The sequence below is a fragment of the Panthera tigris genome, chromosome E3 (assembly GCF_018350195.1).
Source record: "Panthera tigris isolate Pti1 chromosome E3, P.tigris_Pti1_mat1.1, whole genome shotgun sequence".
Lineage (NCBI taxonomy): Eukaryota > Metazoa > Chordata > Mammalia > Carnivora > Felidae > Panthera > Panthera tigris.
Genome location: NC_056675.1, coordinates 14,399,107 through 14,426,421, shown reverse-complemented (window position 1 = coordinate 14,426,421; position 27,315 = coordinate 14,399,107). Strand labels below are relative to the sequence as shown.

The 27,315-nt window shown below is 51.7% G+C and overlaps 1 protein-coding gene across 10 annotated transcripts in view; it reads right to left on the bottom strand.

Annotated features, from left to right (window-relative positions):
* The window catches only part of GALNT17 (polypeptide N-acetylgalactosaminyltransferase 17), a 283,928-nt gene that overhangs the window by 52,199 nt on the left and 204,414 nt on the right, over positions 1–27,315 (bottom strand). For 9 of the 10 annotated variants that reach the window (XM_042971399.1, XM_042971405.1, XM_042971404.1 and 6 more), the window contains one exon: positions 2,353–2,547. The exons of the other annotated variant lie outside the window; for it this stretch is intronic. In XM_042971399.1, the coding sequence (XP_042827333.1) occupies positions 2,353–2,547 (195 nt within the window). The remainder of the gene's footprint in view (positions 1–2,352; positions 2,548–27,315) is intronic. 10 annotated transcript variants of the gene reach the window in all.

Sequence of the window (27,315 nt, the reverse complement as noted above, 5' to 3'; positions counted from 1 at the left end):
ACAGGGGACATCACTGACATCTCTCGGGAGAGAAGAAAACACGATTTTCTCTCTATTCTGCCATGTAGGCTTGGAATGTAAGAGGAAGAAAATCTCGCCCCTTGAAAAAAAGGTGGCGGGAGGGGAGTCAAAGAGCCTAGAATTCAATAAACACTGATGTGTTCCTGTGGTTGGTGACCGGCACCTTGAGATTCTGGATACGGCCATCCCCCGAGGAGAGATGAACTTGACTAACCTTCAGCTACAGGATCTCCATCAGCTTGGACTCCTCTCCCGGCCAGACCTGTGTATTTGATTCCACAGAACCTAGAAGTCCTATACTGGGGGCTTCTCCTGTCCCTTCCCCTAGGGATTCTAGCCCTGCCTCTCTGAAGCTGGTCTTCTAGATCCCTCCTTCCCATGGACACAAATTCTTCCTGGTATCACGCTGAAATCACTGTGGAAGCCATTTAAGCCCATTTACATTGCTAAAAGCAACACTAGAGGAACGTTCAACACAGAAATTATGTAAATAACCCCATTTCGGTAATCCAAATGCAGGCAAATGTTAGCCTTTTGTCTGCTGGTAAAATCTGCTCAAAATAACACCGATTTCTAGCTAAGAGAACTTTTAATTTGTTATTCCCATCCAGCCAATTCTTTTGGGGACTATCTGGTTAACCCACCTCCCAAAGACACGGGCTCATCTTCGAAATCCCAGAATCCCAGGGGGTGGCCCTGCTCCTCCGTGCTCCCCTCTGCCATCCTGGAGATGGCGAGCTGTCTTTCCGTGGCCGAAATGTCTGTTCCATCCCACTAAAATGGACAGATGCATAATGGCTTTCCTCCTAAAGTCCTTTAACAAAAATTCAATTTCAATCTTCTGCTTGATTTATTACCGTTTCTCAGAAACAGGATTTACAAATATGGACCTGAAGACATATCTCAATTTAAGCACCACAGTGGCAAGAACCTCTAAATACCTGGATTCTGTTGCCAGTGGATGCGAGTCATTTCTCTTAATACAAGATGAGGAATTAAAATGAAGCTTGGTAAAATGGCACGTGGGTCAGAGGAGGAGAGAAATGCATACATTCTGAAAGCAGCTTGACTTATCGAGCATGGAAGGTACGGTGGGAGGGCTCTTTCCTTTTCTTTCCACTTGTGTGGTTGCTGCTTATGTGTTTGAAAGCATAATATTGGGGGGGGGGCGGGACAAATAAGACCAGGTCTGTGCTCTTACCAGTTTAAAATGTAGCCCAGCCTTGCTGCCCAGCCTGGTAGCATGTTACTGTTGGAGAGGACCCAGGGTTCTGTGTTAGGAACAGAACTGTTAGGAACAGTTACGCGTTTACTAAGACCAGAGCTCAGAGCTAAATGCTGCCAAGGAACTAAAGATAATTTAGATGCACATCTGACACACAGTCTTTGCTCTTTTCTCGGAGCTTAAAATTAGAATTCCAGGAAAGTGTTGAAGATTGCTTTAGAACCTTGGTGTGGAAGCAGCCAGAAGGCGGGTGGGTGCTAACAGCCTTCATTCCCCTCCCTATGCATCCGTGTTCTACTATCACTTAGCCTGCAATTTCACTTAGGATAAAAGAGGGGCTGGTAGGGTGCAATTAGAGAGAAACTATGCTTCGCCACAGGAGGAAAGTGAATTATATTTGATTCTGTGTCTGTGACACCAAAGGGCTGGAGTTTTATCAAGTACGGTGATCTGGAAGGAGACGGGAATGTCCACATGCTTCAAAGAGCATCCCGTCACCCTGGTTCAAAATGTCCTCAAAGGGTGTCATTGCTCTTTCTAGAGCTCCATAACTGAAACCAACCTGGTCTGGGGTAAATGAAAGGCCTCGCCAATTACCACTCTCAGAAATCTGCAGAAAGGGACAGCGGGTACAGGGTTGCCTGTACTTTGGGGGTGGGGCGGGGTGGGGAGAGGCCAGGACTGACCCACTGACAGCTCCAGCAGATGAAATGGCCCGTCCGCCCCTTCGCTGTCAGATGAACCTCCCGTTCATTATAACGCGGCCAGTAAAGCACGTAGTGTGCATGGGAGGGGCAGGTGGGAGATAATGACCCTATGATCGCGGGGAGAGCAAGGGTTGCTGATGCTGGGGCAGGGGACACAGGCCTCACCTTTGGGGCACCGTGAGTCTCTTTGTGCACGTTTGGGTTTTGTCCAAGGCACATCTGTTATTGGATGTGGGCTTTCCTATGGCTGGCCCTGCCCTGCCTGGCTGGACAGACCTTCAGCCCCCTGATCCTTCCCCAAGTGGTCAGGCCGGAGCATTTCCTAGGGTGCACCTGCTGTAAAGTGGTGCCGGGTGTTCACGGAGGCTCAGAGGGCAAGGACGGCCACGTAGGAGACACATGGACCTGAGCACCGCCCGGAAGTCCACGATGACCTGAGGTTGGTTCTCCTGAGACTGTGACCACAGACACCACCTGGGAGGTGCAGACAGGGCAGCGCTGGGGGGCTGAGAAGCTGCGGGGTTCCGGGGCCTGGCGGGAAGCCAGCCTGTCGATGACAGGGACTGTCACTGATGCTCTTTCTCTCCAGTTCTCCTAAGAGTGGGATGAATGGGGCGGGTTGGAACTGCAACCTATTTCCCCATCCCCCCCTTTTTAAAATTTTTTTAATGTTTATTATTTTTGAGAGAGAGCGAGAGACAGAGAGAGAGAGAGAGAGAGAGAGCAAGTGGGGGAGGGGCAGAGAGCGAGGGAGACACAGAATCGGAAGCAGGCTCCAGGCTCTGAGCTGCCGGCACAGAGCTCAACGTGGGGCTTGAACTCACAGACCACAGGATCATGACCCGAGCTGAAGTTGGCCGCTTAACTGACTGAGCCGCCCAGGCGCCCCCATATCCCCATCCCCGTCACCATCTACAAACAGCAGCTATGGACGTTCCTGGAGGGATAGCATCACCAAACACACTGGCCTTCCCGGTAGGGGATCGTGAAGAAGCACAGTCCGGGTGTGGGAAGGTTTCTATCCCTCCCTCTGCTTCTCCTAGCGCTGAAATGAGGAGCGTAAGCAACTTCCTTCCCCTGGGAACCGGGGACACGCACTCATGTTCCCAGGCTCGGCAAAGAAAAAGAGCGAGCGAGAGAGAGATAACTGTAAGTTAAATTTAAAGAGAAGCGGACTCCACCTCCCACTCGGAAGATATAAAGACACCGAGTCCCTCGCAGGTAGCTGATCAGTTAGCCAGAAGGTTCGTGGCCGGAGCCTGCTGATGTGCTGGGAGCAGCAGTCCTCGTCCTGCCTTCCTGAGCCGGGTCACCCACCGCTTCCTCCAAGGCTGGAGGTTCGCCAGAGCCCTTCCAACGATTCCCTACCAGTCTTTTTCTTTTTGCATTCACTGCTAAGAGCATCAAATAGGTTTTAATTTTTTTTTAATGTTGGAATTTATCTTTGAGAGTGTGTGTGTGTGTGTGTGCGCGCGCGCAAAAGCAGGGAAGGGGCAGAGAGAAAGAGAGAGAGTGCACAGGTTGGGGAGGGGCAGAAAGAGAGGGACAGAGGATCTGAAGTGGGCTCCTTGCTGAGAACAGAGAGCCTGATGCAGGGCTCGAACTCGCAAACTGCAAGATCGTGACCTGAGCTGAAGTCAGACACGTAACCGACTGAGCCCCCCCAGGCGCCCCTGCAATGTTGGACTAAAAATCGGGTTAGAAGCCTGAGATGTCGGGGAACCGTCAGGTCTCTGAAGCTGACGAGGAGCTGGAAGTCAGGAAAAGGTGGAGCGTTGGGGCGCAGTAAGTCAGGGACAAAATGCCTGACCCGGTAGTCCGTGGGGACCTGGGTGTGCGTCCTTAGGGACAAGGAAGCTGCCAGCATAGTAGGGTCTGAAGACCAAAAATTACATGCCTTCAGGCCATTCGGTGCTCTGGGGGATGCTGGGTGACTGACAGCCAAGAAAAGGCAAACGGATCTGCTTCACTTGGGTCTAGGCACAAAATGAAACTCAGAACCGTAAGATGACCCTCCTAAGTGACTCTGGGTCTGTAGCTTGGTGGTTTGCAGCTTGATGAATTACAGCACCAGTAGATTTCACAGTCTTGTCAGTTTTTCCGCATAACCGTTAGGATTTTGAGCAGGAAAGAATCCTAACACCTGGAGGGGACTCTCATATACTGAGAAAATGATGGAAAGAAGTCCTTTTACTGAATTCCAACTGCTATTCTGGTTCCTAGAAGGACCAGGCAATCACGCGATGCGTCGTGCGTCCAGGCTCCCCCGAAGCCAGGGGTCCTACAAGACTGCTCGTTAGCAGCGCGGATGAGCCTGGGGAGTCGCGTCACCCAAGGCCTGACAGAATTGCCACTCCTTCTCTCCCGCTGCACAGGGACCTTGGAAGTCGCTCACGGAAGTCACCTGACGAAGGAGCCGAGGTCCCTGAATGACCTCACGGAAGGCTGCCTGCCAACCTCGAACATCCATCCACAAATGGGCTTTTACGAAGACCTCAGGCAAGCCACCCAGATGAGGCGGTTCGATTTGCTCCAGCGGCCGGGGAATCGCTATCCCCTGTCTGGACTTGGAAGTGTGTAGAGTTTTAAAATGTATACAGGAATCCCATGCTTTGAATGGATTAGACGTCCCGAAGCAGGTGGCCTCACCGAGCGTCCTTCCGATCTGATCATTTTATTTCAGTTTCTCTCCCAGAAAACAATCTATTCCTCAGCTTCCATGGATGCTGGGTATCGTACATGGATATTGAAAATGTCACCAATTTGCCCTCTTCCATTCTATTCTCTGTTCTGCTTGGGGCCAGCTTCGCATCCTGGAAATTGCTGGAATAGTAGCCAGCAGTGCAGCTGATCAAGAGAAAGGTTCTTTTAAATTTTTAAACAGTCCTTTCTGGCTCTGCTTTGTTCTTGCTCGCCTAACACAATGTCCGGCATATCTGCTAGGCCTGGGGGTCTATTTGAACAATTCTGAAATGTCATGTCCTACCTGCTGACTTCTGCTGCCGCAAGCCGCTTAGCAGCCTGGCTCCCACAGAGCCCGTCGGGCAGACTGTGTGTCAGTACTATGCATTCACAGAAGGCTCGCTCAGAAAGAAAGCCAACCTGACTAAAATACGTCTACCCAGTCTCTGGCTCCGAGAAAACACAAGGCTGACGTTGTATGATCTTGAATGCACCCTTCTTTTTAACTTTTGTAAAGATGCCGGGGCGTGGGGGGTTGGGTTTTGACACTTCTTAGATAGGGTGCCATTTGAATAGCATTGATCTAGAAACCTTAAAGAACCATCAGCTCAGGGTATGTGTAGAGGCCTCCCCAGCTTTTGTCCTGGAGAATCTGAAGCACGCTCCATCCCGTGATTGAAGTTCTTCGTGTGTGACGTTCCCAACGGATGTCACACGCGCCCGTATTTTCGGGCCACCCCTGGGTCGTCTGAGGAGTGCTCAGGGAGGAGAAAGAAATCATGTCAGGGACTGAACCCTGTCCCCACCCCCACATTTATACTAACCCCCAGTACCTCAGACTGTGACTATATTTGGAGACAGGGCCTTTAAAGAGGGAATTAAGATTTAATGACCTCTAGACCACTAGAGTGGGTCCTAATCCAACACGACTGGTGGGTGCCCGTATAAAACGAGGAGATTAGGGGCGCCTGGGTGGCTCAGTCGGTTAGGCATCTGACTCTTGATTTCGGCTCACGTCATGATCTCGCGGTCAGGAGATCAAGCCCCGCATCGGGCTCTGTGCTCTCAGCACAGAGCCTGCTTGGGATTCTGCCTCTCTCCCTCTCTCTCTGCTCTTTCTGCACGCACCCTCTCTCCCTCAGAATAAATAAAATAAACTTTTTTTAAAACAAAAAAGAGAGGAGATTAGGGCACAGACACACACAGAGGGAAGACCGTATGAGAGTGCCGAGAAAAGATGGCATCTGTACGAGCCAAGGGGAGACGTGTCAGAAGAAACCGACTCTGCCAACACCTTGATCTCAGATGTCCAACCTCCAGCCGTGTGAGAAAACTAATTTCTGTTGTGACGCCCACCCCGGCTGTGTGCTTTGTTAGGGCAGCCGGGGCTCACTAATACGATATCCCTCCTACATCTTCCCTGGATTGATGACAGGGTACTGTCTTAGGGGCACCCACCTAAGACAGGCCCATAGAAGGTTCTGGAAAAATCTAGAAGGAAGTCCGTAAAAGAAAACATTCCTTCCAAGCACTTAATCTTGAAAGACGCAAAGCATTCGGCTGCCCACGAAACTGCAGCACCTTCTGTTATTAGCTTGGAGGCCCGCTTCGGGAAACCATTTTAAATCCCCTCTCAGAAACAGAAGAGATTTGTTCCAAGTCCCTCCACACAGAGGAAAAATAGCTTCTGGCTCGCAGACAGGAAGGGGCTTCTTTGTGGCAAAATGAGACGCTGGGTTTCATACCAAAAGAGGGGGGTGAACCAGGAGTGACATTGGACTCTCGTGGAAGGGGTGTCAGTAGGCAGCCCCAGACTCCCGGTGGCACGTTGGCCCCAGGCTGGAGCCCCTCTAACAGCAGACTGCCACCTCCAGCAGAAATGACCTACCAAGCTTTGGAAGCCACGTCCTGCTGTCGTGCCACAAGCACCGCTTCCCTTGGCAGCCTCGGAATTTCTAGCACCCAAACGAGGCATCATCAGCATCAACAGAAACAACGGCGGCTGACTCTCGACCGGTCCGCCTCCCTGCAAAGTGCTCCCTGTTCGTTATTTTCGTTCTTTCTCCCGACAAGCCTGTGTTGTGGATGAGGACACTGAGGCTCAGGGAGGCCGGGGGCCATGCCCCAGGCACACACATCCGGAGTGAGGGGCCCAGATGTTTTCTCACCACACACACTTCCAGAAGTTAAGAAGACCCTGCCCCTCTGTGAGCAAGCCTCTCATCAGTACCACCAACCCCAAATTCTGAGTCCTGGTTATTGGGATACAGATGATCTAAGTAAGAGGCTTCTTCTTCTTTTTTTTTTTTTTAATGTTTATTTATTTTTGAGAAAGAGAAACTTGTTATTTCCCAGCACAAGTGAGGGAAAGGGCAGAGAGAGAGAGAAAGACACAGAATCGGAAGCAGGCTCCAGGCTCTGAGCTGTCAGCACAAAGCCTGACACGGGGCTCAAACCCATGAACTGCGAGATCGTGACCAGAGTGGAAGTCAGATGCTTAACCGACTGAGCCATCCAGGCGTCCCTAAGTCAGAGGTTTCTAAATAACAGACCTCTGACATGGGCTGGCTGCACTCTCATCATCTGGGGAGTGGTTGTGTTGTTTTGTTTTTTTAAAGTTTATTTATTTATTTTGAGAGAGAGAGAGAGGCAGAGAGAAAACTAGTTTCCTTTGTAATTCTGTGCATTTTGTTTTATTGAAGCATTTGTATTCTGAGAAGGGCTCCAGTAGGCTTCACCAGACTGCACAGGTGTCCGTGGCACAAACGTTTTCAGATCTCTACGAAGCTCCAGATAAGTGGATTCTCTAAGCTCATTAAAATACACATGCCAGGCCCGCCATGCTGTGCGCATGCAGCCTGACGCGGGGCTCGAACCCACGAACCATGAGATCATGACCTGAGCTGAAACGAGAGTTGGATGCTTAACCGACTGAGCCCCCCAGGCGCCCCCATGTGATTCTTTAACACTTTCAGGAACAAGATCTACTGTGGGTTTAACGACTATCATAAATTTGTACGCAGACGGGAAGATTTCAAGACGTCCACAAAGAACTGGGACACGACGTGTACAGGTCTGTGATTAGCGCTGGAGACAATAACCCGGGTTCGGCTGAAAGTACGCAGACCTGTAGCACCAGTGCCAGATGGAGATTAGTGAACACAAACAGGTATTTTACATTCCTGACCAAGTTTACAGTCCCCCCTCGATTTTATCACAAGACTCCTCGGAGACGTGTGGACCCCAGGCTAACCGCTCTCGTTTCGGGGTTGTGGCCGCCTATAAAATCTGAGATACGGGGAATATGAATATGAAGAGCCCTCTCTCCACAAACACAGGTGTCACAAGAGGCAAAATCAAGCCGAAGAGACGCTTGATTTTCATTGCCAACGCGAAGCCTGCGTGATCTCTCCTTCCTCGCCAAGGGGCCGGATGAAATGATCGATATAAAAATTAACGATCGCTGGTGGAAGAACCACCACAAGAAATCACGTTCATGCAAATCTCGCAGGGGAGAATGGCGCCTGATTTATCTTGTTGTCAGCGTTCTTGTATGCGAAGATGAAAGTTATTTTTTTCCCCCACTCTTGCTTTGTTTTGCACTTATCCTAATTTTCTAAATAACATGGTTTCCAGATTGCGAGAAATGATTATCCTTATTCAGAGCAAATGGTGCCGGAGAGATATTCATGGAAAGGGCTGCGTTCTTCCCCGCAATCAGCCACCCTCTCCTTCGCCTTGTCTGAGCGCGTCCCCCTCTGATGAGATTACCTGAAGGTTCAAATGGATAAAGCAAAAACGAGAAGCTCCACGTTGCAACTAGCAACGATGCTTTATGAGCCCCAGAAAGTTTGGTGCGCCGAGCTCTTGCATAGATACCGGGGATAATAGGATTTTGTGCACGCTCACGAAGCATTTAAGAGCTTAAAGCATTTCCTTCCTGCTTGCAGTCCCAGTCGTGTGCTGCAGGGTAGGTGAGTCTCAGTGTTTCCAGGCTGCTCACGGTTATTCATCTCCATGGCAGAGGGAACGGGGAGTTCGCGTTCACCTGTGGCAGTGAGCCGAGCCGTCCCCAAGGACTTCCTTGGGCAACTACTCTGCGTCAGAGCCTCTGGTGGTGGAACAGACACCAGCCCGAAGAGAAGCATGGACGGATGGCCATCTGGACACCTGTGGACACAGCCGGGAGGAGAAGGGGAGCCTTTCTCCCAGCTGTGTGCATGGAGATGGGAGTGTGGTCGCGTAGACACGGCTCCCCATCAAACTGTCCTGTGTCCACTCAAACCGTTTTTCTGTGGACTCCTCTTAAAGCAATACCCTCCCGTCCCATAGCGTCATGGGCCTCGGGACCCAGCACCCAGACTCAGCGGCCGCACTACACACGGAGGGCAGGTACCCACATGAGAATATCAAAAGGTCCATTTCATTCTTTCCATCTGTTACTGTGGCTCACGCCTACACGCTCAGACTCACCTCCTCCGTTATCCCCATTAGACTTCACCGCATGTTCTCCCGTCCGTTCTAACCTCAGTGACCACCCGCCCTGTGCCCATAGCAGAGGCTCCCTCTCCTGTCCTCTCTGCCCATCCAGATCCCACTCACCTTCCAAGGCCCAGGGACCCTCCCCAGAAAGCACCGCCCTGACCCTCCAAGGGAGGGCCAGCCCCCTATCTTCATTTTATAACACTCTGTGCCGGTGCCATTATTTCACAGATGCGGCAGGTGGTCCAAAATGCCGGCTGTGCACGGGGACATCGCGTGTGGTTCCCGTTCGTGAGCTGCGTACTGAACCAGCGCGGAAGACTGTCCCCACCTCCTTCTCTCCACTGACCTCCCTGCTCCGCGGCAAGCCCCTGGTCCCGCGGTTACACCCTGGCTGCATTCGGAGTGACCCACTCTGACCTCAGGCTTTTTTTCTTCTCTCCCACTAAACTTGTTCCGGAAAGAGGGCCTCAGGCCGCTTCATGCCTGGGATAATAAAATAATAACAAAGTAACGAGCTAACATTTAACTGTGTTCCACGCACTTGGCATTTACTGAGTCATTACTAACTCAATCACATAATGACGCCACGAGCTATGTGCTGTTACGCTGCTCACTTCAGAAACAAAGAAACTGAGGCAAAGAGAGTTTAAGCAAATGGCCTCGGGACACCCAGTGTCTTCACTGTGTTGCCTTAGATCGTGTATCTATTTGGTGTTCGTTAATCACAGAGCCAAACTAACAGCCAGGATTGTTTCCGTCTTCACGGCGGACCAGAGCCCATACCCTGAACCACCTTCTTGTCTAACTCCTACACCAGGACAGTGTTCCCCTGGCCCTAAATCTCCCGGGGTCAGCTATTGGGGAACCAGGGACAGCCCCTCTGTCCCAAGGCCGGCCTGAGTCATTCAAAGTAGGCAGTCCTAGGCTGAATGTCCTGCCTTGTCCCCTCCGTGGAAACCCAGTCACCCCTCTCTCGGCCTCCTGACCAAACCTGGTGCCTCCTGCTGTGGTCCTGTGTGGAGCGGACAACCTCTCATTCCTGGGGAACTATGAACAGAGTGCCCTTCTGTCTCAGTGGCACTGACCTCTCTCTGCGTCATTACGCAGTCGCCTTTATAAATTAAGACCCAGGCGCGAATCGGCGAGCTGGACGGTAGCTGCGCTGGGGTCCGAACCCTGGCAGTCTGCCTACACTGTGCCTCCGCCGTTGGCCCTCCCTTGCTCTCCTGTGCCTCTTCAGCTCACAGGCCTCTGTCACTTCTTGTAACCTCTGCGCCACGTCCCTTCTTTTGCGTCCTCTTGGCAAAGCCACAATCTTGGAGGGGACCGACGGTCTGCATTCTCTGGACCCATACCCAAACTACTATTGGAGGAAAAGCGTACAGACACTGGTTGTCGCCATAAAGAGGTCCTCAGGAGGACCCTGGATGCTGCCGGAGGAGCTAAGCCTCCCTCTTCGGTCCCCGCTGCCGCAATTTCGAGCTTTCCTGTCTGTTCTCAAACCTCCAACCGCCCCTCACGTTCAGCTGATGACAGCAAACAGAAGCCACCAGGTGGAAGCCGCCCCACCCTGTGTCACCAAATTAGTTCGCCTCCAGCCCTGCCTGGCTCCCCGCTTCCTCCTGTTATGGTGGGGGTGCGGCTTCCACCTGTACATCGGCCCCTCCAGCCCCGTTCTTCCCGCAGGGCTTTATCTCACTGGTTTTCTCTGCCCCTTACACCTGCAGGGTCTCCCTCTCTCTCTGCTGGATCTTTCTGATCAGTGCGAAATGTGCCCAAATCTCTATTTCCCTAAAGGCAGTACAAAGTAAATCCAATACCAAAACCATACAGTCAAGCTTCAGAGCAGTTTACGTTCCCCATCTTTACTCCCCGGTCACCTCGCTCCTGAACGCAGTGCAGCCCTGTCTTACTCCTGAATCCACTGTCCCCAGTGTGACGGATGGCGCCCTGCGCCGAATCCAAGGGCACTCTTAACCCCTTAATCTGTCTGCAGTGCTCAGCCCTATCTCATTCATTCATCTAGGGAGCACCTGCTATGTGTCAGGCACCAGGAAAAAAAAAAATGCTGACAGGTCCCTGCCCTGTGGAGCTGATATTTCAACAAGGGCAGAGAGACACTAAATGATACACATAAGAAGTAAGTAAATTATGTAGCACATTGGAAGGTCGTAATAAGTCTATAGACAAAAGAAGCAAAGGGAGGTGGGGGACTCGGCAGGACTGGGTTATGGGCAGCGGAAGGGAGAGCTGTAACACAAAGGTGGTGCGAAAGAGCTGTGGGAAGAGCATTCCAGACACTGGGAGGCGCTAGAGCAAAGGTCTTGTGGCAGAAGCTCAAGGAAAAGCCAGGAGGTCAGTGGGGCTGAAGGAGAGAAGGCGGGAGAATAGCGGGGCAGGTGGTCTGTCCCTGGAGGGTCAGTAGGAGACAGAAAGGCCTTTAGCTTTTCCTTCCAGTGAAATGGGGAGCTAGTGAAGGTTTTGGAGCAGAGGAGCGCCGTGATCTGACTTAAGTATTAAGAGTATCGACTGCTGTGTTAGGATGGGCTGTGGGGGGCAGGGAAGAGGCAGGGTGAGCAGGGAGGAGGCTCCAGCAGTGATCCAGACAGGAGGTGAAGGCACCCTCGCCAAGAAGGGAGCAGGGAGCTGGTAAGAAGTGGCGGGCTTCTTGGTCCTTCCACCATGCTGGCGGCTCCTCCCTGGAGGGCATCTCCCCTGGACTTTATGTGCTGGGGCTCCCCCAGGGCCCCTCTCACCAGCCCCCCGTGGTGGGTGGCTGTGTGCACGCTGCTGACGCCAAGTCCCCAGCTTGTATTTCTCTGCTGAGCTTCTGACCTATAAATCTAACTCGTCCCTCTGCCTGGATGGGCTGCGGATTTCAGAAACGTATCCGAAACTCACCGTGAAATGTGCTCCTCCCATCTCAGTGAATGGGACTCACCCAGTTGTCCAAAGAAGGAACCTGGGAACTTCCCTCTCCTTTCTTTCTTTATTTTTTAAGTTGTTTATTTATTGTGAGAGAGAGGCAGAGAGAGGGAGAGACAGACTCCCAAGTAGGCTCCACGCTGTCAGCGCAGAGCCCGGCGCGGGGCTCAAACTCACGAACTGTGAAATCATGACCTGAGCCGAGATCCAGAGTCAGATGCTCCATCGACTGAGCCACCCAGGCACCCCCTTCCCTCTCCTCTCATATCAAAGCTAACTTACGGCTAGGGTCTGGTGGTCTTCCCTCTGAAACAGCTTCTAAAAGCACCTGCTTCTTTCTATCTCTGCTGCCACTTTCCTGATCCGCCGTCTTCCTGGGAGGATGGGGGGGGGGGGCTCCTGAGTGGTCTCACTGCATCTCCGTCACCCAACACCTACGCCAGGATGCACTTTCTAATGTGCAAGTCGTGCCTTGGCGCCCCCTTCTTCCATCTGTTCTGTGGCTCCACGCTGCCCTGAGAAGGCCCACAAGGCCCGTAAGAGCAGGTGTCTGAGGGCCTGCTCCCATCTCCCCGCCACGAACCTCTCCTGCTCCAGTCAGTCCCTGCCGTGGGCTCTGCCACCTGCAATCCCAAATGCCCACAGCACTCCTCATCCACCCCACCACCTCTCCCCCTCATCCTCGGGTCCCACCGCGAGGTCGCTTTCTCTAGAAGCTTCCCTGGCCCTGGATTGGGGCTGCCCGCCCGACACACGTCTCCTTACTTCTTCAGCCGTAGCATCTCCATTCTGCTTGCTGTTCACCTGTTCATGTCCCCAGCACGCCATCAAGTCACCCAGGGCCAGTGCCTGCCTCTCTGATGCCTCCTCACAACCCCAGCACACAGACAGCGATGCCTCACCCGTTGCGGGCGTTTGCCGATTCGCAGAATATTAACTGGCGGGCTCCGGATTCTCAGGAAACCTGGTCTCCGAACATAAAACCGGCTCCTCAAGTCAGTTCTATGATCTGCGAGGCCCCCGCTGCCGACACGTGACATTGGGATGCCCTTGTTATACGAACGTTACAATCATCCGAAACCTAGGAATTCCATCGCCAATGCGCAAGGCCCGGGACTGGGCACTCTGTAGGTTATTTCAGTTAATTCCCACAATTGGAATTTCCACTTCCTAACGAAACCCCGCAGCTTTGAGAAGTCAAGAGACGTTTGCTTCGTAGCGAACGAGGGGCAGAACGTGGCCTGCAACTTCAGATTTGGGTGTCCTCGTTCCCCTCCGTGACGCCTTCCCCAAAACGGGTGGGGGGGAGATACCAACTCATGTTTTAATTATTATTATCTGTTGAACTCCTATCCCCTAAATTGCTTGAGCCCCTTCTTGAATACATTTCACTTCTGGCTTGTCCACACACGCCGCCGTGTAAAGAAATATGCTCTCTGATTGGTCTTCTCCCCTGTGCTTAACGGTGGGGCTTCGCAAGGCAGGAGGGTGGACATGTGGCACGCAATTCTGGTACCACCAGCCCCCCGGGCTCCCGAGGGAGCTCTAAGTGGGAACAGAGGTCTCCGTCAGCGGCTCCCCTGGCGGTGTTCCTCTGGGCCCGCCCACCTTCGGCCCGTCTCACAGAAAGTGACCCAAACTGGGCACCAGAAAGAGCCAGGCTGGCCAGTGGGGCTTCAGACCTGCAGCCTCAGGGCACAGAGCCGGCCTGCACCTCACCCCGTCACCCCAGGGATGGTGGCTGGGCTGCTGCACAGGGCAGGAAGCAGGCCCTGCTGAAAACAGCATTCGAGGGGGAAAAATTGTGAAAACAGAATTCAGTGAAACAATGCTCCTTGTTTATAAAGGGCCACCGAGCGGGGCGCCTGGGGGGCTTGGTCAGTTAAGCGTCCCAGTCTTGGTTTCGGCTCAGGTCACGATCTCACGGTTCGTGGGTTCGAGGCCCGCATTGGGCTCTGTGCTGACAGTGCGGAGCCTGCTTGGGATTCTCTCTCCCTCTCTCTCTCTCTCTCTCTGCCCCTACCCTGCTCGTGCTCTCTCTCTCTCTCTCTCTCTCTCTCTCAAAATATATAAATAAACTTAAAAAAAAAAAAATGGCCACTGAGTAATGGAGGCCTGAAGACAACTGAGTCTGGCTGCCTCGGCCTAATCCTTGCTGAGGTACCCAGAACATTCTTCCAGAGAAAGCATGGGGAGGGAATGCTCCAGAATCAAAGACATCTGCAAACAATCCCATGGCCTAGAAGGTGTAAGGAGGTGTCAAAGACGACAGAGCCACCAAAGGGGTGGGCCAGCCCAGCCCAGGGGTCTCAGGGAAGCTGGAGAAGACGCAGGGGCCAGTACCTGGGTGCAGAGGGAAGACCCACCTGTCCAAACAGCCCCCTCCCTAATGCCTCCTCACCCCTGCCCCAGGCCTCACATCCCCCAGGGAGCTGGTCCTCTGTCAAAGTGCGCTCCCTGGGGGTGGGGATGGGAAGGCATGGGATACTCCTCAGGACATAACTCCAGGGGAGCTAGGACCCGGGTGGGGTCTAGGACCAGGGTGGATAGGCCTGGCAGCCTCAGACACAGGCGGGGAGGGGAAGGGGCCTTCTCATAGAGGGTGGGGGGGGAGCTCCACTGTGAGGCAGCTGCCCCCTCTGAGCGGGGTCTGGGCCCTAAGCACAAGCTTCCCCTCCTTTGTCCCTGCCTCGCCCAGCGCTGCTGCCCTCACAATTCTTGATGCAGCTGAGAGCATATGGCTGCAAATGGAAAGTAAAAATGGGCTTCTTCCTTTGGTCCCCACCTGCCGATGCCAACTGTGCCCGGGATGGGCCATCCGCTGGCTTCCCTCGAGTACGACTCACTTCCTCTGTGGTGTTTCCAGGCGAGCGATTAATGAGCAAGCAGAAACAGGACTTCAAAAACAAATTCAGCCAAACAAATGCTCCAAGCAACCTCTCAGGCCCTTCAGCAGGCAATGAGGCATGTTATATGAAGATTAGCGGAGAAGAGCGGCCGATCTCCCTAAATAAATAAATAATGAGGCGGCACCTACCCACAGCTGCATTCGTTTCCTCGGCCACGGTCCCCTTGAACGCTCCCTGCTGGGTAAAGGAACGGGGTCCCGCTTTGGATGGGTGCTGCCGGGCCCTCCCCAGATGTAACCGGCCAACCGGAGGGGTAAGCCCGGACCTCAGGACGAACCGTCCAGCCTGGCTGCCCCTTCCGTAAGGCATCGGGTGCATGGGCCACGGTTTCAAAGGCCTCTTGCTATGATGCAAACCTCCCACGTTGCCCGTGGAGGCTGCCGATGGGGAAGCTTTCCCAGTCCAGAGCAGAGCTGCGTCTGGGGCTACACGAGTGAGGCACTCCCCATACGCAGCGTTCCAAGGGCACCGTAAAAACCCAGAAGTCGAGATAAATGATGTTTTGACGCAGCATTTTAAACATCGAAAAGAATGCCAGAACCCCGGGCAGGTCGCCTACGCTGCGACGCATGTGCGCACAACTCACCTCGCATGCCTCCCGCAGGGCCCGGCACCTGGAAGCCTGTCCGCCTACCTGAACTTGGTGCCTTGGGCATCCATCCCCACGGCTCCTTCCCACGTGCCACACCCCCTGCCGGGTTGTCGGTGTCTACAAAGGAGCCAGGTCCTCTCCTCAGCCAGGCCCCCTGTACACACAGACCCGCAGATCCATCCGGGACGGCTGATGGTGCTGTGCTCCCGACACTGGCCACAGCGACCACCCTTCTGTGCCCTCTTGGCACCCCCCTGCCCAACACTGCCTCTCCTCTCCGAGGGCTGGGCCAGATCGTGTTCGATATTCACACCCTGTAGATTTCAGTGGTGAATGAATGAATGCACAGGCGGCTCTGATTTGGGGCGGCTCCCAGGATGCATAGCGTCCTGGCAGGGGGGCCTTCAGGGCTCACTCACTTCCGGTGACGGGACCTCATTATCACCCAAGCAGCCTGTCCTTGGGGGGAGAGTGAGGCTGGACAGAGACACTTCCTCATCTACAGCCCTAACGGTTCTCCTCATTAAGAGCATCTCTTCAGGTATCTGAAGAAAGGGTTCAGGCCCCCGTCCCTTTTCTTTCTGTCTTTGGGCTAAACATCTCCAGATCATCTAAAGGATCGCCATCTGACATGCCTCTGGGACCCCCGCAGAGGGTGCTGGAAGGTTTGCTTCAGGCCCTCAAAATCTTCAACTGGCTGCTGGCTAATTTTTCTCTTCCCCAAAGTCTGCCATTGTCTTCAAGTTGAGTCGAGGCCACCTGGTGATTTCTCACCTGGATTATTAACTGCCTAACCGGGCCATTTCTGCTCTTGCCCCACCAACAGTAGAATCCCCACAGAGCAATGAGGGATCCTATAGGATGTAAACCAAACACATCACTCCTCTGCTCAAAACCCTCCCATGGCTCCCACCTTACTCAGAGCACATGGCAAACTCAAAGAACGGGCAATGGTCTTCCTCTTCTGTCGCCAACTGGGCCAAGCTTGTTCTTACCACGGGGCCTTTGCACCTGCTGTCCCTTCTGCCTGGAGTATTCTTCCCCTGGAAGTCCACATGACTTGTCCCTTAACTTCATTCGGGCCTATTACTTAAATACCTCCTTATCCCCCAAACATTCGCCACCTACGTTACTCAAAACAGTCTTCTCTTCCCCCATCCCCAACCTCTGTCCCCTTATTCCATATTTGCGTATCATCTGCTCCATGAGGGCAGGGCCTGTGCTGCATTCCCGGTGCCAGCACGGGGCCTGGCATGCAGCAGGCGCTCGATGAATATTTGTCGAACAAAGAAACGCACCAGAGATCCGGCTGCTGAGCCCGCGGCCTCGGCACTCACACCTGGTATTTGGGGTACAAACCCAACCGTGCGGCCCATAGCAGCCCTGCCTCATTTCTTTACATCCAAAATGGCACCTCCCCCCTGAGTCCCCAGCCCCAACCTCCACCGTTTCTGGATTGTACCAGAAGATCCAAACATTTCATCCTTGCCGTTTTCAACTCTTGCTGAGTTGAGTCCCTGGCCTGCCTTGCCAGTGTTGCCCCGGTATTTTTAGAAGAGTACTTCTTGTGTGTTTGTGAAGGCCAATTATCCCAGCTGCCTCTCTGGGTACATTTCCACTTGCTGGTTCATTTTTTTTTTGTCAATCCGTACAAACACTGATGAAATTGCCCACTAACTATGTGCCAATCCCCAAAGCGTAATGACATCCCGGTCTCGAGTGGCCTCTGCCACCACAGCTCATCCAGTGGCAGCTCACGGGAAGTGCACAAAAGGGGATCCACAGGCAGAGTTGGCCTGACAGGGAGAGGTCAGGTGGAGGGGGCAGGGAGGGGAAGGAGAACCAGACTGCCCTGGGGGCAGGGAGGTGGTGCCCAGAGAACATCAAGCCCTTGTCCTCACGGGATGTCTAGGGTTTAGTAACTCTGCTCCTCTGGCATAGAAGCCCCGCCAAGGGAAGGGTTTGGCTTTCCGCCCAGATCTCTGGTCAGCACACAGCTGGGATCCACAGACACAGACATGGGGAGGGAAGGAGCTCACCTCCGAAGGAGGGTTCCAGAGGGATCAGCTCCACTGTCCGCACCCAGTTCTGAATCTGGAGCCTCCGATGGACCCATGGATGGCAAAACCATTCCCCCAGAATGTTCAGTCTTCGGGAAGGGGGCCCATGGGTGCCATTAGAATCTCAAAGTGGCCACTGACCCCAAAATGTTAAGGGCTACTTGGCTAGAGCAGGGTGTTGAATGCCGCCCACGGCGGTACGGGCCCAGTTCCTGCCTGGCCTCCTCTCCCCCTCGGCCCCCTCCCTCTGCCGGAGCCACACCTCATCATTCATCTTCACCCATCGGGGCCACCAGCTTCCGACTTGGTGCCTCTGTCCAGGCTGCACCTTCTGCTAAAACACTCTTCTTCCTTCCCCACCAGCCAACTCCTGCTGCTGCTTCGACACCCTTCGGGGATGCCCTCCCCGAGGCCTGTCCCGAGCACCCCTGCTTCTCTCCCCCGGCCAGCGTCCCCAGATCAGGGTTCTGCAAAGTGTGGCCCACAGATCACTGCCTGTCCCCGAACAGTCTGCAAAAAAGATTCGGATGGAAATTGTGAATAAGCTTTGAAGGCATTTATAGTAATTCAGCTGAGTAACTTTCAGTCGGTTGAACTTAATAATAAAAACGTGGGCCTTGTGTTTGTTTCTCCCTACCCCCCCCCATTTTATTTTTCTAGACATCCATTTTTATTGCCTTTTATTAAAGTATCAGCTTGTGATCGACTGGAAGAAAAGATGTGGTCTGTTACTACACATCAATGTTTCTCAACCTTCTTTTCATTATTGCCACCCCCCTGCCCCTGCTGCCCCAAACCAGAATATTTGTAGCAATTTTTCTCCCCCTAGCAGCCACCCACTCTTTCTCCCGCCATGAAATTTTAACACCACAGACATTCTGTATGTCTGTTTGCATGCTGTCCCGTTGGGGACCATATCACTCTCAGTAAGCACGCAGGCCACATATGGTTCATGAAGCTCCTCATCAGGGAAATACAAATCAAAACCACACTCAGATATCACCTCACACCAGTCAGAGTGGCTAAAATGAACAAATCAGGAGAGGATGTGGAGAAACAGGAACCCTCTTGCACTGTTGATGGGAATGCAAACTGGTGCAGCCGCTCTGGCAAACAGTGTGGAGGTTCCTCAAAAAATCAAAAATAGACCTACCCTATGACCCAGCAATAGCACTGCTAGGAATTTACCCAAGGGATATAGGAGTACTGAGGCATAGGGGCACTTGTACCCCAATGTTTATAGCAGCACTCTCAACAATAGCCAAATGATGGAAAGAGCCTAAATGTCCATCCACTGATGAATGGATAAAGAAATTGTGGTATATACACAATGGAATACTACTTGGCGATGAGAAAGAATGAAATCTGGCCCTTTGTAGCAACGTGGATGGAACTGTAGAGTGTGATGCTAAGTGAAATAAGTCATACAGAGAAAGACAGATACCGTATGTCTTCCCTCTTATGTGGATCCTGAGAAACTTAACAGAAGACCATGGGGGAGGGGAAGGGGGAAAAAAAGTTACAGAGAGGGAAGGAGGCAAACCATAAGAGACTCTTAAAAACTGAGAACAAACTGAGGGTTGATGGGGGGTGGGAGGGAGGGGAGGGTGGGTGACGGGCATCGAGGAGGGCACCTGTTGGGAGGAGCACTGGCTGTTGCATGGAAACCAATTTGACAATAAATTTCATATTAAAAAAAAAAAAAAGCAGCATCGCGGTGGTGCTGGGCTGCCGCCAGGGGGGATCTGGAAATGTGTGTGGGGAGGGGGTCTTGTCAGCTGGTAGTTGTGCTGGAGGGTTGAAATATACACAGTCTTGCAAATCACCTTTCAATGTCCCTTGTGTGTTATAGTGAGGGTATACACCCTGTTTTGTTTTTTTTTTAACTATGGATTTTAGCAGGTTCCCTTATCTATAAACTACCTGTTGGGTTTTGTGATTCTTTGGCAGGGGAGGAGGAGGAGGAGGAGGAGGAGGAGGAGATAACAGAGGAGGGAGAGGGGGAAGAGGGGAGGGGGAGGATGAGGGGGGAGGGGGAGGAAGAGGGAGAGGAAGGGAAGGAGGGGGCAGCCACGGTCATGCATCTGGTTGGTCATGTTCAACATTCTTGCTCCTCTGCCATTTACCCTGTGACCACTCACTGCTCGTCCTCCGGACGTCTCAGGGCAGCCACGGGAGCCCCGTGCACCATCTCGCGGGGCTGTTCTGGAGTGCACAGCAAGCTTCTCTGCAGAAAGCACCAGTCTGGGAACTGCTTCTCTCTGATACACCTGCAGCACACTCAGCATTGCAAAGAGCTGGGGAGCCATGCCCACTCAGTAGCGAAGTCCCCTTAACTTCCATCTCTGTCAGGATCTTCAAACCCTATTACTTTTGCTTACATACGACTACTTTAATTTTTCAGGACACCTATGACGATCCCTGGAACTGGCGTTCCAAGGAACGCACTTTGGGGAGGGAAAAAAGGAGCCCAAGGTTTTGTTAACTCACGTTCCTTTTCCCCAAGACCACAGGTCATTGGAAGTCCATCGGTAAAAACCAGAACGTCTCCAGCTGGGCTCACGCAGATCGGCTGGAGGTGCCGACACCAGTGCCCTCACACCCCATCCGCCAGCTTTGAAATCCTGCCTAGAACTGCCCTGGTGGCAAGTCTGAGGAACATCATGGCTCCTACAGTCACCCTCTCTTCCCGAGGCTTAGCACGAGCCTTGGCCAGACACCAAAGACTCAAATTCATTTCCTGGTTTCTCCTCAACCAAAGGTAGATTCGTTCTACCTTGAAGATGCCTATCATTTCTCACCCTCTCTTCGCTTGGGAGACAAACCAAAGTTACAGAAGCATCACAGACGCATTTCGTGCCCAGGCCCCCTGAGCACTCTCTGGAACTGCCCAGATGATGTATTTCTTCAGAAGAATCTTTAGCTTATGTTCGTCTTCTCCCAGAGGAGCTGTTTCAAACGCGAAGAATTCAGACCACGTTAAAAGCGATAGCCCGCTGAACACTCAGAAGCGGGCTCGGAGAACATCCCAGACGGTGCATTCATGCACGAGGGCTGCCGTAACGAAGTACCACAGACTGGGAGGTTTAAACAACAAAAATCAACTTTCTCGCAGTTCTGGAGGCTAGAAGTCCAAGGTCAAAGTGTTGGCAGGTTGGGTTTCTCCTGAGACCTCTCTCCTTGGCTTGCACATGGATGGCCATTTTTTTCCCTCTGTGCATATTTGTGTCCTTATCTCCTCTTCTTAGAAGGACCCCAGTCAGATTGGATTAGGGCCCACCCCAATGACTTCATTTGAACTTAGTTACTACTTTAAAGACCCTGTCTCCAAATACAGTCACACTCTGAGATGCTGGGAGTTAGGCACAAACATATGAATGTCAGGTAGAAATAATTTAGCTCGTAACAGGTGGGAGAAGGTAGCTGGCCTTGCTGGTGTCGTCTTTTTTTCAAAAATTTTAAAAATATTTGTTTTTGAGAGAGAGACAGAGTGCAATCGGGGGAGGGGCAGAGAGAGAGGGAGACACAGGATCCGGAGGAGGCTCCAGGGAGCCTGACATGGGGCTCAAACGCATGAGCCCGGAGATCATGACCTGAGCCAAAGTCAGACATTAACCGACTGAGCCACCCAGGCCCCCCTCACTAGTATAAGTCTTAAAGAAACACACGCACTGTCAGAGCTTTGGAGGCTGTTGAACTCACTCATTTCAGAAACCGGAAAAATGAGGTCCAGAAAGGACAAGTAATGCAGCTCATGGGCCCTGGACTCAAACCCAGGGTTCACAGCGCCCATAAGTCCAGGAACCTTCCTGGGCACCCGTCAGACTCCCCCCTCTCTGAACCACTACTCTTGCCCACGCCCCCACCCACAGGAGAAACAAAACACAGAAACGCTAAAAACTTATAAGCAGTTTTAAAAAGAGAGGAGAAAAAATAAGTCTCTTAGGCAAGGCAAATACTTGGACAAAGATTTTTTTGCTTCACTAAACATTAAACAACCTCCTGAACCTGCTCCTGGGCCCCTCTGTACACTTCTTTGGACACTCCAACTCCAGCAAGAGCCCCACTAAGTCAGTTCGCCAAGAACCCCTGACGTGGGTATCTGACCAATCAGGTTCCTCGTCCTCCACCATCCCCCAGGTACTATCTGACATTCTGGCCCATCTTCAGCAAGAGTCCTGTTAGGTGGGTGTGGCCAGAACTCCCTTCACCCCTGGAAATTTCCTCTTAACAATGTCCTGTCCATTGACCGCCCCCCCCCGCCCCCCCACCGCCACCCTGCTCCATGGCTGTAAATTCCTACCTGCCCACGCTGGATTCAGCGTGGAGTCCCGTCCCTCTCCCCGACTGAGACCTCCCACTGCACCGGCCCCTGCGCCTGTCACGGTGGTCCTCGATGATGTCTGCTTACCATCTTGCACAGGCGGCACTGAATGTTTCTGTTTCCTTAACAACCTGGAGTCTGGTTTTATAAAGGTTGCAGACCAAAGAAGCAATGCGGAGTTGGTTACCCAGTTCAGCCGCAGTTTTCAAAGTACGCTCCGGGAGACCCCTGCGGTCCCTGAGACCTTTCCAGGGGCCCACAAGGCCAGAGTTATACCGAGATGTCATTTACCTTTTTTCGCTTTCATTGTCTCACGAGTGGAATCTTCCAAAGGCCCCATCATGTGGGACGATGATGCCATTGCTCTGACGACTAATGAAATGCGTGAAGCAGGCATGAGAACCACCTGTTGTCTAGTAAGCTGGACATCCAGAGATTTGCAAGACAGCGGAACAATCTCCTTATAGCTTTTTTTTTTTTTTGGAAAATACACTTAGTTTTCATAAACATGTGTTATGTATGTTGCTGTTCTGAATGATTTAATATATATTTTTGAAACTTCCACTTTAGTTTCCAACGCAGTAAAAACGGATAGATAGGAGATACATACGTCAAAACCCTTTGAGGGTCCCCCGTGATTTTTAGGATTGTGAAGGGGTGCTTACACCAAAGAGTTTGAGAACAAGGGCTCTGGAAAACGGATGAAGGTTACTGATGAAATCACCAGTCATTTTCCTTAATTTTTCTTGATGCCATTTTTCCTTCCAGTGGATTTTTTAAAGTTGTTTTTTAAGTTTACTTATTTTGAGAGAGAGGGGGAGAGAGAGAGAGAGAGAGAGAGTGAGAGACAGAGAGACCGACCAGAACAGAGGCAGAGAGAGAATCCCAAGCAGGCTTCACAATGTCAGTGCAGAGCTCAATGTAGGGCTCGAACTCACGAAACACGAGATCAGGAACGGAGCTGAAATCGAGAGTTGGACGCTTCATGGACTGAGTCACCCAGGCATCCCCAGTGGGTTTGTTTTAAGATCTGGTTTAATTCCACCCGCCCCCCCGGGCCCTCATTGAGAAGAGAGGCAGCAATTGGTACCGAGAACCCACGAGCACCTTGACCTAAGGGCTGCTCCCACCCCACGCTGCCCTCCCCGCGCTCCACGGGAACTGCTTCCGCCATGATAAGAGGGGACCCCAGGATGGCATGTCGACTGCTGGGGCAGCTCCCTAACTCCCCATCGCTCACTTTGTTAGCCTCTGATAAGCCCCGTGCCCTGTGGGCAGTCCAAATGTGGGGAATCAGCACCTCTCCACTGCTGACCCAGACAGTTAACAAGCACAGAGAGAGACAGCGGCCCAAATCCCAAAGGTGAGGAAAAGGAGGCACAGAGAGATTAAATGACTTGCCCAAGGTCACACAGCCAGTCGACTGCAGAGGAAGGGTGTGCCCTCAGAAAGCCTCGGGCCAGAGTCCGTGCTCTTTAATGCTACACGGTAAACGGAGAATATGATGTGATACCCTTCTCCAGGGAGCTGAGGAGCTCATCTTCTGAAAGAAAGAAGGAGATCCAGATCCAGGAAGATGGAAAGGGGCAGGTGAAGGGTGTTGGTCAAAAGACACTTAAACTTAGAGGGAGAACTTGGCCTTGAAGAGGCCAAAACGCAGGCGGGAGGGGACGGAGAGGAGGGGGACCAGGGGGGGATGTTAGGAGCAGATGGGCTGTGAGGAAAGGCTAAGCAGGAGGACCCCCGGCTCGTCTCCCTTTGGACCCCCCAAAGTCCAGCCCGGGGTCTTGTGAGGAAGATTCCCATTGATACCCAAAAGCCGACTGTCCACTCCCCGCTGCCACAGGGTCTTGGATGTGGCTGGGAGAATCCACATTTACTGAGGAGTCGGCAGCTGGCCTCGGTCCTTGGATCTCCTCCTGCCAGAAGCCAGACCCGAGGGCCAGCCTCCCGGCCTATGAATGGTAGTGGTAAAGCCCCCACCGGACAGAGTCAGGTCAGCTTCTGAGAGAGGCTACATCCAGAAAGAAGCAGATCCCAAAGTGACACAGGGAGAAACCTCAAACTGTACTAGAGCAAGGGCGAGCGCCTGCATCCGAGAATAAAGCCTGGCGAAGCTGAGGGAGACACAGGTGTGCGTGAGAAGAGGCCCATGGAGCACTGCAAACAAAGGCCACTCATTCTGGGGACGACAGGACTTCTTCTGAAGACCCAGGGTTCCGGCCGCTCGCGGTAAGTCTTCACGGCCGCTGTGTCCGGCGTTTGAACTGATGCTTCTATCACTTGGGAAAGCAGGCTCTCGTTTTTTATTTCAATGCGTAGTAAAACTATCACTCTGTGCTCAGAGAGCCCCAGGAAAAGCATGCCCAGAAGAGTCGCACGAACACACAGAGCGATCTGACAACGTCAGCCTGCAAAGCAGGACTTCTACCTGCCCAACATCACAGCTCCAGGGGCTCCGTTCATGTGCATTCCGTGCTGGGTCCCCCTTCCCCTGCGTGATACTCTCTAACGCCGGCCAGACTGTGGCCCTGCCCCTCAGGCTCTTTTCCCGTAGGACCATTGCTCCAAAGGACTGAGCGTCGGAAAAATCCCCTGGCAGCAAAGGAGCTGGGCAGACGAGCGCTTGGGGTCTACTGGCCCCTCAGCACCAAGGAGTGAATAATATACAGGTTCTTAGACCTTTATCTGGGAGAGACGGTCTCTTTTCTTATGTTGACCCGTTTTAAAAAATGAGCCCCAGAGACCATGATCGAAGAAAAGATAATTTTACTAAACTTCTAAAGTAAAGGACAAGATCCCTTTCCTAGGGACCCAGTACGTGGCTACTCTGGAAGAGTAGCCAAGAGAACGCTCTAAGGCACAGCGAAGGTTCTGTTTCCATCTCAGGGTCCTATGGTCTTAGCACGGCTTTCAAAAATAGAAGACAGGAAAAGACACTTTTATGCATTTTCCATCCGTCCATCCATCCATCCTTCCATCCATCCATTTCACAGTGATTTGTTAAGGCCTACAACATGCCAGATACCAGGGGGCGCGCTGATAAATAAAATAGATACAGACCCTTTTCTTAGGGAGTTTGCAATGTAACAGATAAGGATACCGATGAAGCGGTCACAAGTATCAAGTACAATGAGAAGAAAAGAAGATGTTCAGGGTGCTACAAGAGCATGGATATTAGGCAAGGGAGAGAGAGAGAGAGAGAGAGAAAAGCCAGGCATTAAAATGAAAGTGTGTTCACACTGAATGAATACACAGTTGAAACTCTCTCTACCTAAAGATCCAATTAAAATGTGGGAATGTGGTATCTCTCCTATCTGCATTTGAATACATGACTTCAGCCTATAATTAACTGTGTTTCTAAAAAATGCAGCCCAGTGAAATCTGGGACCCAAATCCTGTCTCTTGGGCTATTTACTAAATCCCCAATTAGCAATCAGACAAAGGCCATTGTCCCAAAGGCAGTAATTTGGTCTTCAAGTGTGATCTGAATTTGCAAGCTTATGTGAATTGAGAATCAGAACAAACCTGGTATTTATCCAAAGGGGGGGGACGTGCTTTCTGATGCCAGAAAAGAAGGACAACCAGAATGCTGAAGAGGTGAGCGGAAACTTGACCCCGGAAAGGCTTCATGCTTCTGACAATAATTCTTTTTCTGTCAAATGGGTTTGGTGCCTTTTCCTATCAATTCTCCCTGTCTTATATCAAAATTACTCTCTGAGTGAGACGAATGGTCTCGAAAAACTTTCAGAAATTGTGAAAAATGACCAATGTATTGATGCAAGAGGGAAGCCAAGAGATTCACATTTCCCCACATATAACACCAGAAGGAAAGCGATGGGACCTACGTCACTGCACACATCCAACTTTCCCAGGGGAAAGGGGAGAGGGGTGAAACGTCACTTGCCTCCCTTCTTTGGAATCTCAGTCACACTGATGAAAGGATAAAGAGACTGACAAGGGTCCCACCTCCAGCTGCATGCGGGAGTCCCCAGGCAGAAGTGGCTGGAGAGCAAGTGTTTTCTTGGTTGACAGAGGCAACCTTCCACACCCACTCTCCAGAGAGGGACCTGTGGCGAAACGCAAACCTTAGGCACCAGACCCGTGGAAAATCTAGGTCTTTTTGCTTTCTGACCTTTAACCCCCTACCAGACAAGTTCAAGAATAGGACATCTTCTTCCAATTAACAGAGAAGGATGATTTTTTTAAATATGAACTTTATCATCAAATTGGTTTCCATACAACACCCAGAGCTCATCCCAACAGGTGCCCTCCTCAAGGCCCATCACCCACTTTCCCCTCCCTCCCACCCCCCATCAACCCTCAGTTTATTCTGTTTTTAAGAGCCTGTTATATTTTGGCTTCCTTTCTCTCTTTTTTTTTTTCCTTCCCCTCCCCCGTGGTCTTCTGTTGAGTTTCTCAGGATCCACATAAGAGTGAAAGCATATGGTATCTGTCTTTCTCTGTATGACTTATTTCACTTAGCATCACACTCTCCAGTTCCATCCACGTTGCTACAAAAGACGAGGTTTCATTCTTTCTCATTGCCACATAGTATTCTGTTGTGTATATAAACCACAACTTCTTTATCCATTCATCAGTGGATGGACGTTTAGGCTCTTTCCATAATTTGGCTATTGTTGAAAGTGCTGCTATAAACATTGGGGTACAAGTGCCCCTATGCCTCAGCACTCCTGTATCCCTTGGGTAAATTCCTAGCAGTGCTACTGCTGGGTCATAGGGTAGGTCTATTTTTAATTTTTTGAGGAACCTCCACACTGTTTTCCAGAGCGGCTGCACCAGTTTGCATTCCCACCAACAGTGCGAGAGGGTTCCCGTTTCTCCACATCCTCGCCAGCATCTATAGTCTTCTGATTTGTTCATTTTGGCCACTCTGACTGGCATGAGGTGATATCTGAGTGTGGTTTTGATTTGTATTTCCCTGATGAGGAGCGACGTTGAGCATCTTTTCATGTGCCTGTTGGCCATCTGGATGTCTTCTTTAGAGAAGTGTCTATTCATGTCTTCTGCCCATTTCTTCACTGGATTATTTGTTTTTCGGGTGTGGAGTTTGGTGAGTTTAGATTTTGGATACTAGCCCTTTGACCGATATGTCATTTGTAAATATCTTTTCCCCTTCTGTTGGTTGCCTTTTAGTTTTGTTGATTGTTTCCTTTGCAGTGCAGAAGCTTTTTCTCTTCATGAGGCCCCAATAGTTCATTTTTGCTTTTAATTCCCTTGCCTTTGGAGATGTGTCGAGTAAGAAATTGCTGCGGCTGAGGTCAGAGAGGTTTTTTTCCTGCTTTCTCCTCTAGGGTTTTGATGGTTTCCTGTCTCACATTCAGGTCCTTCATCCATTTTGAGTTTATTTTTGTGGATGGTGTG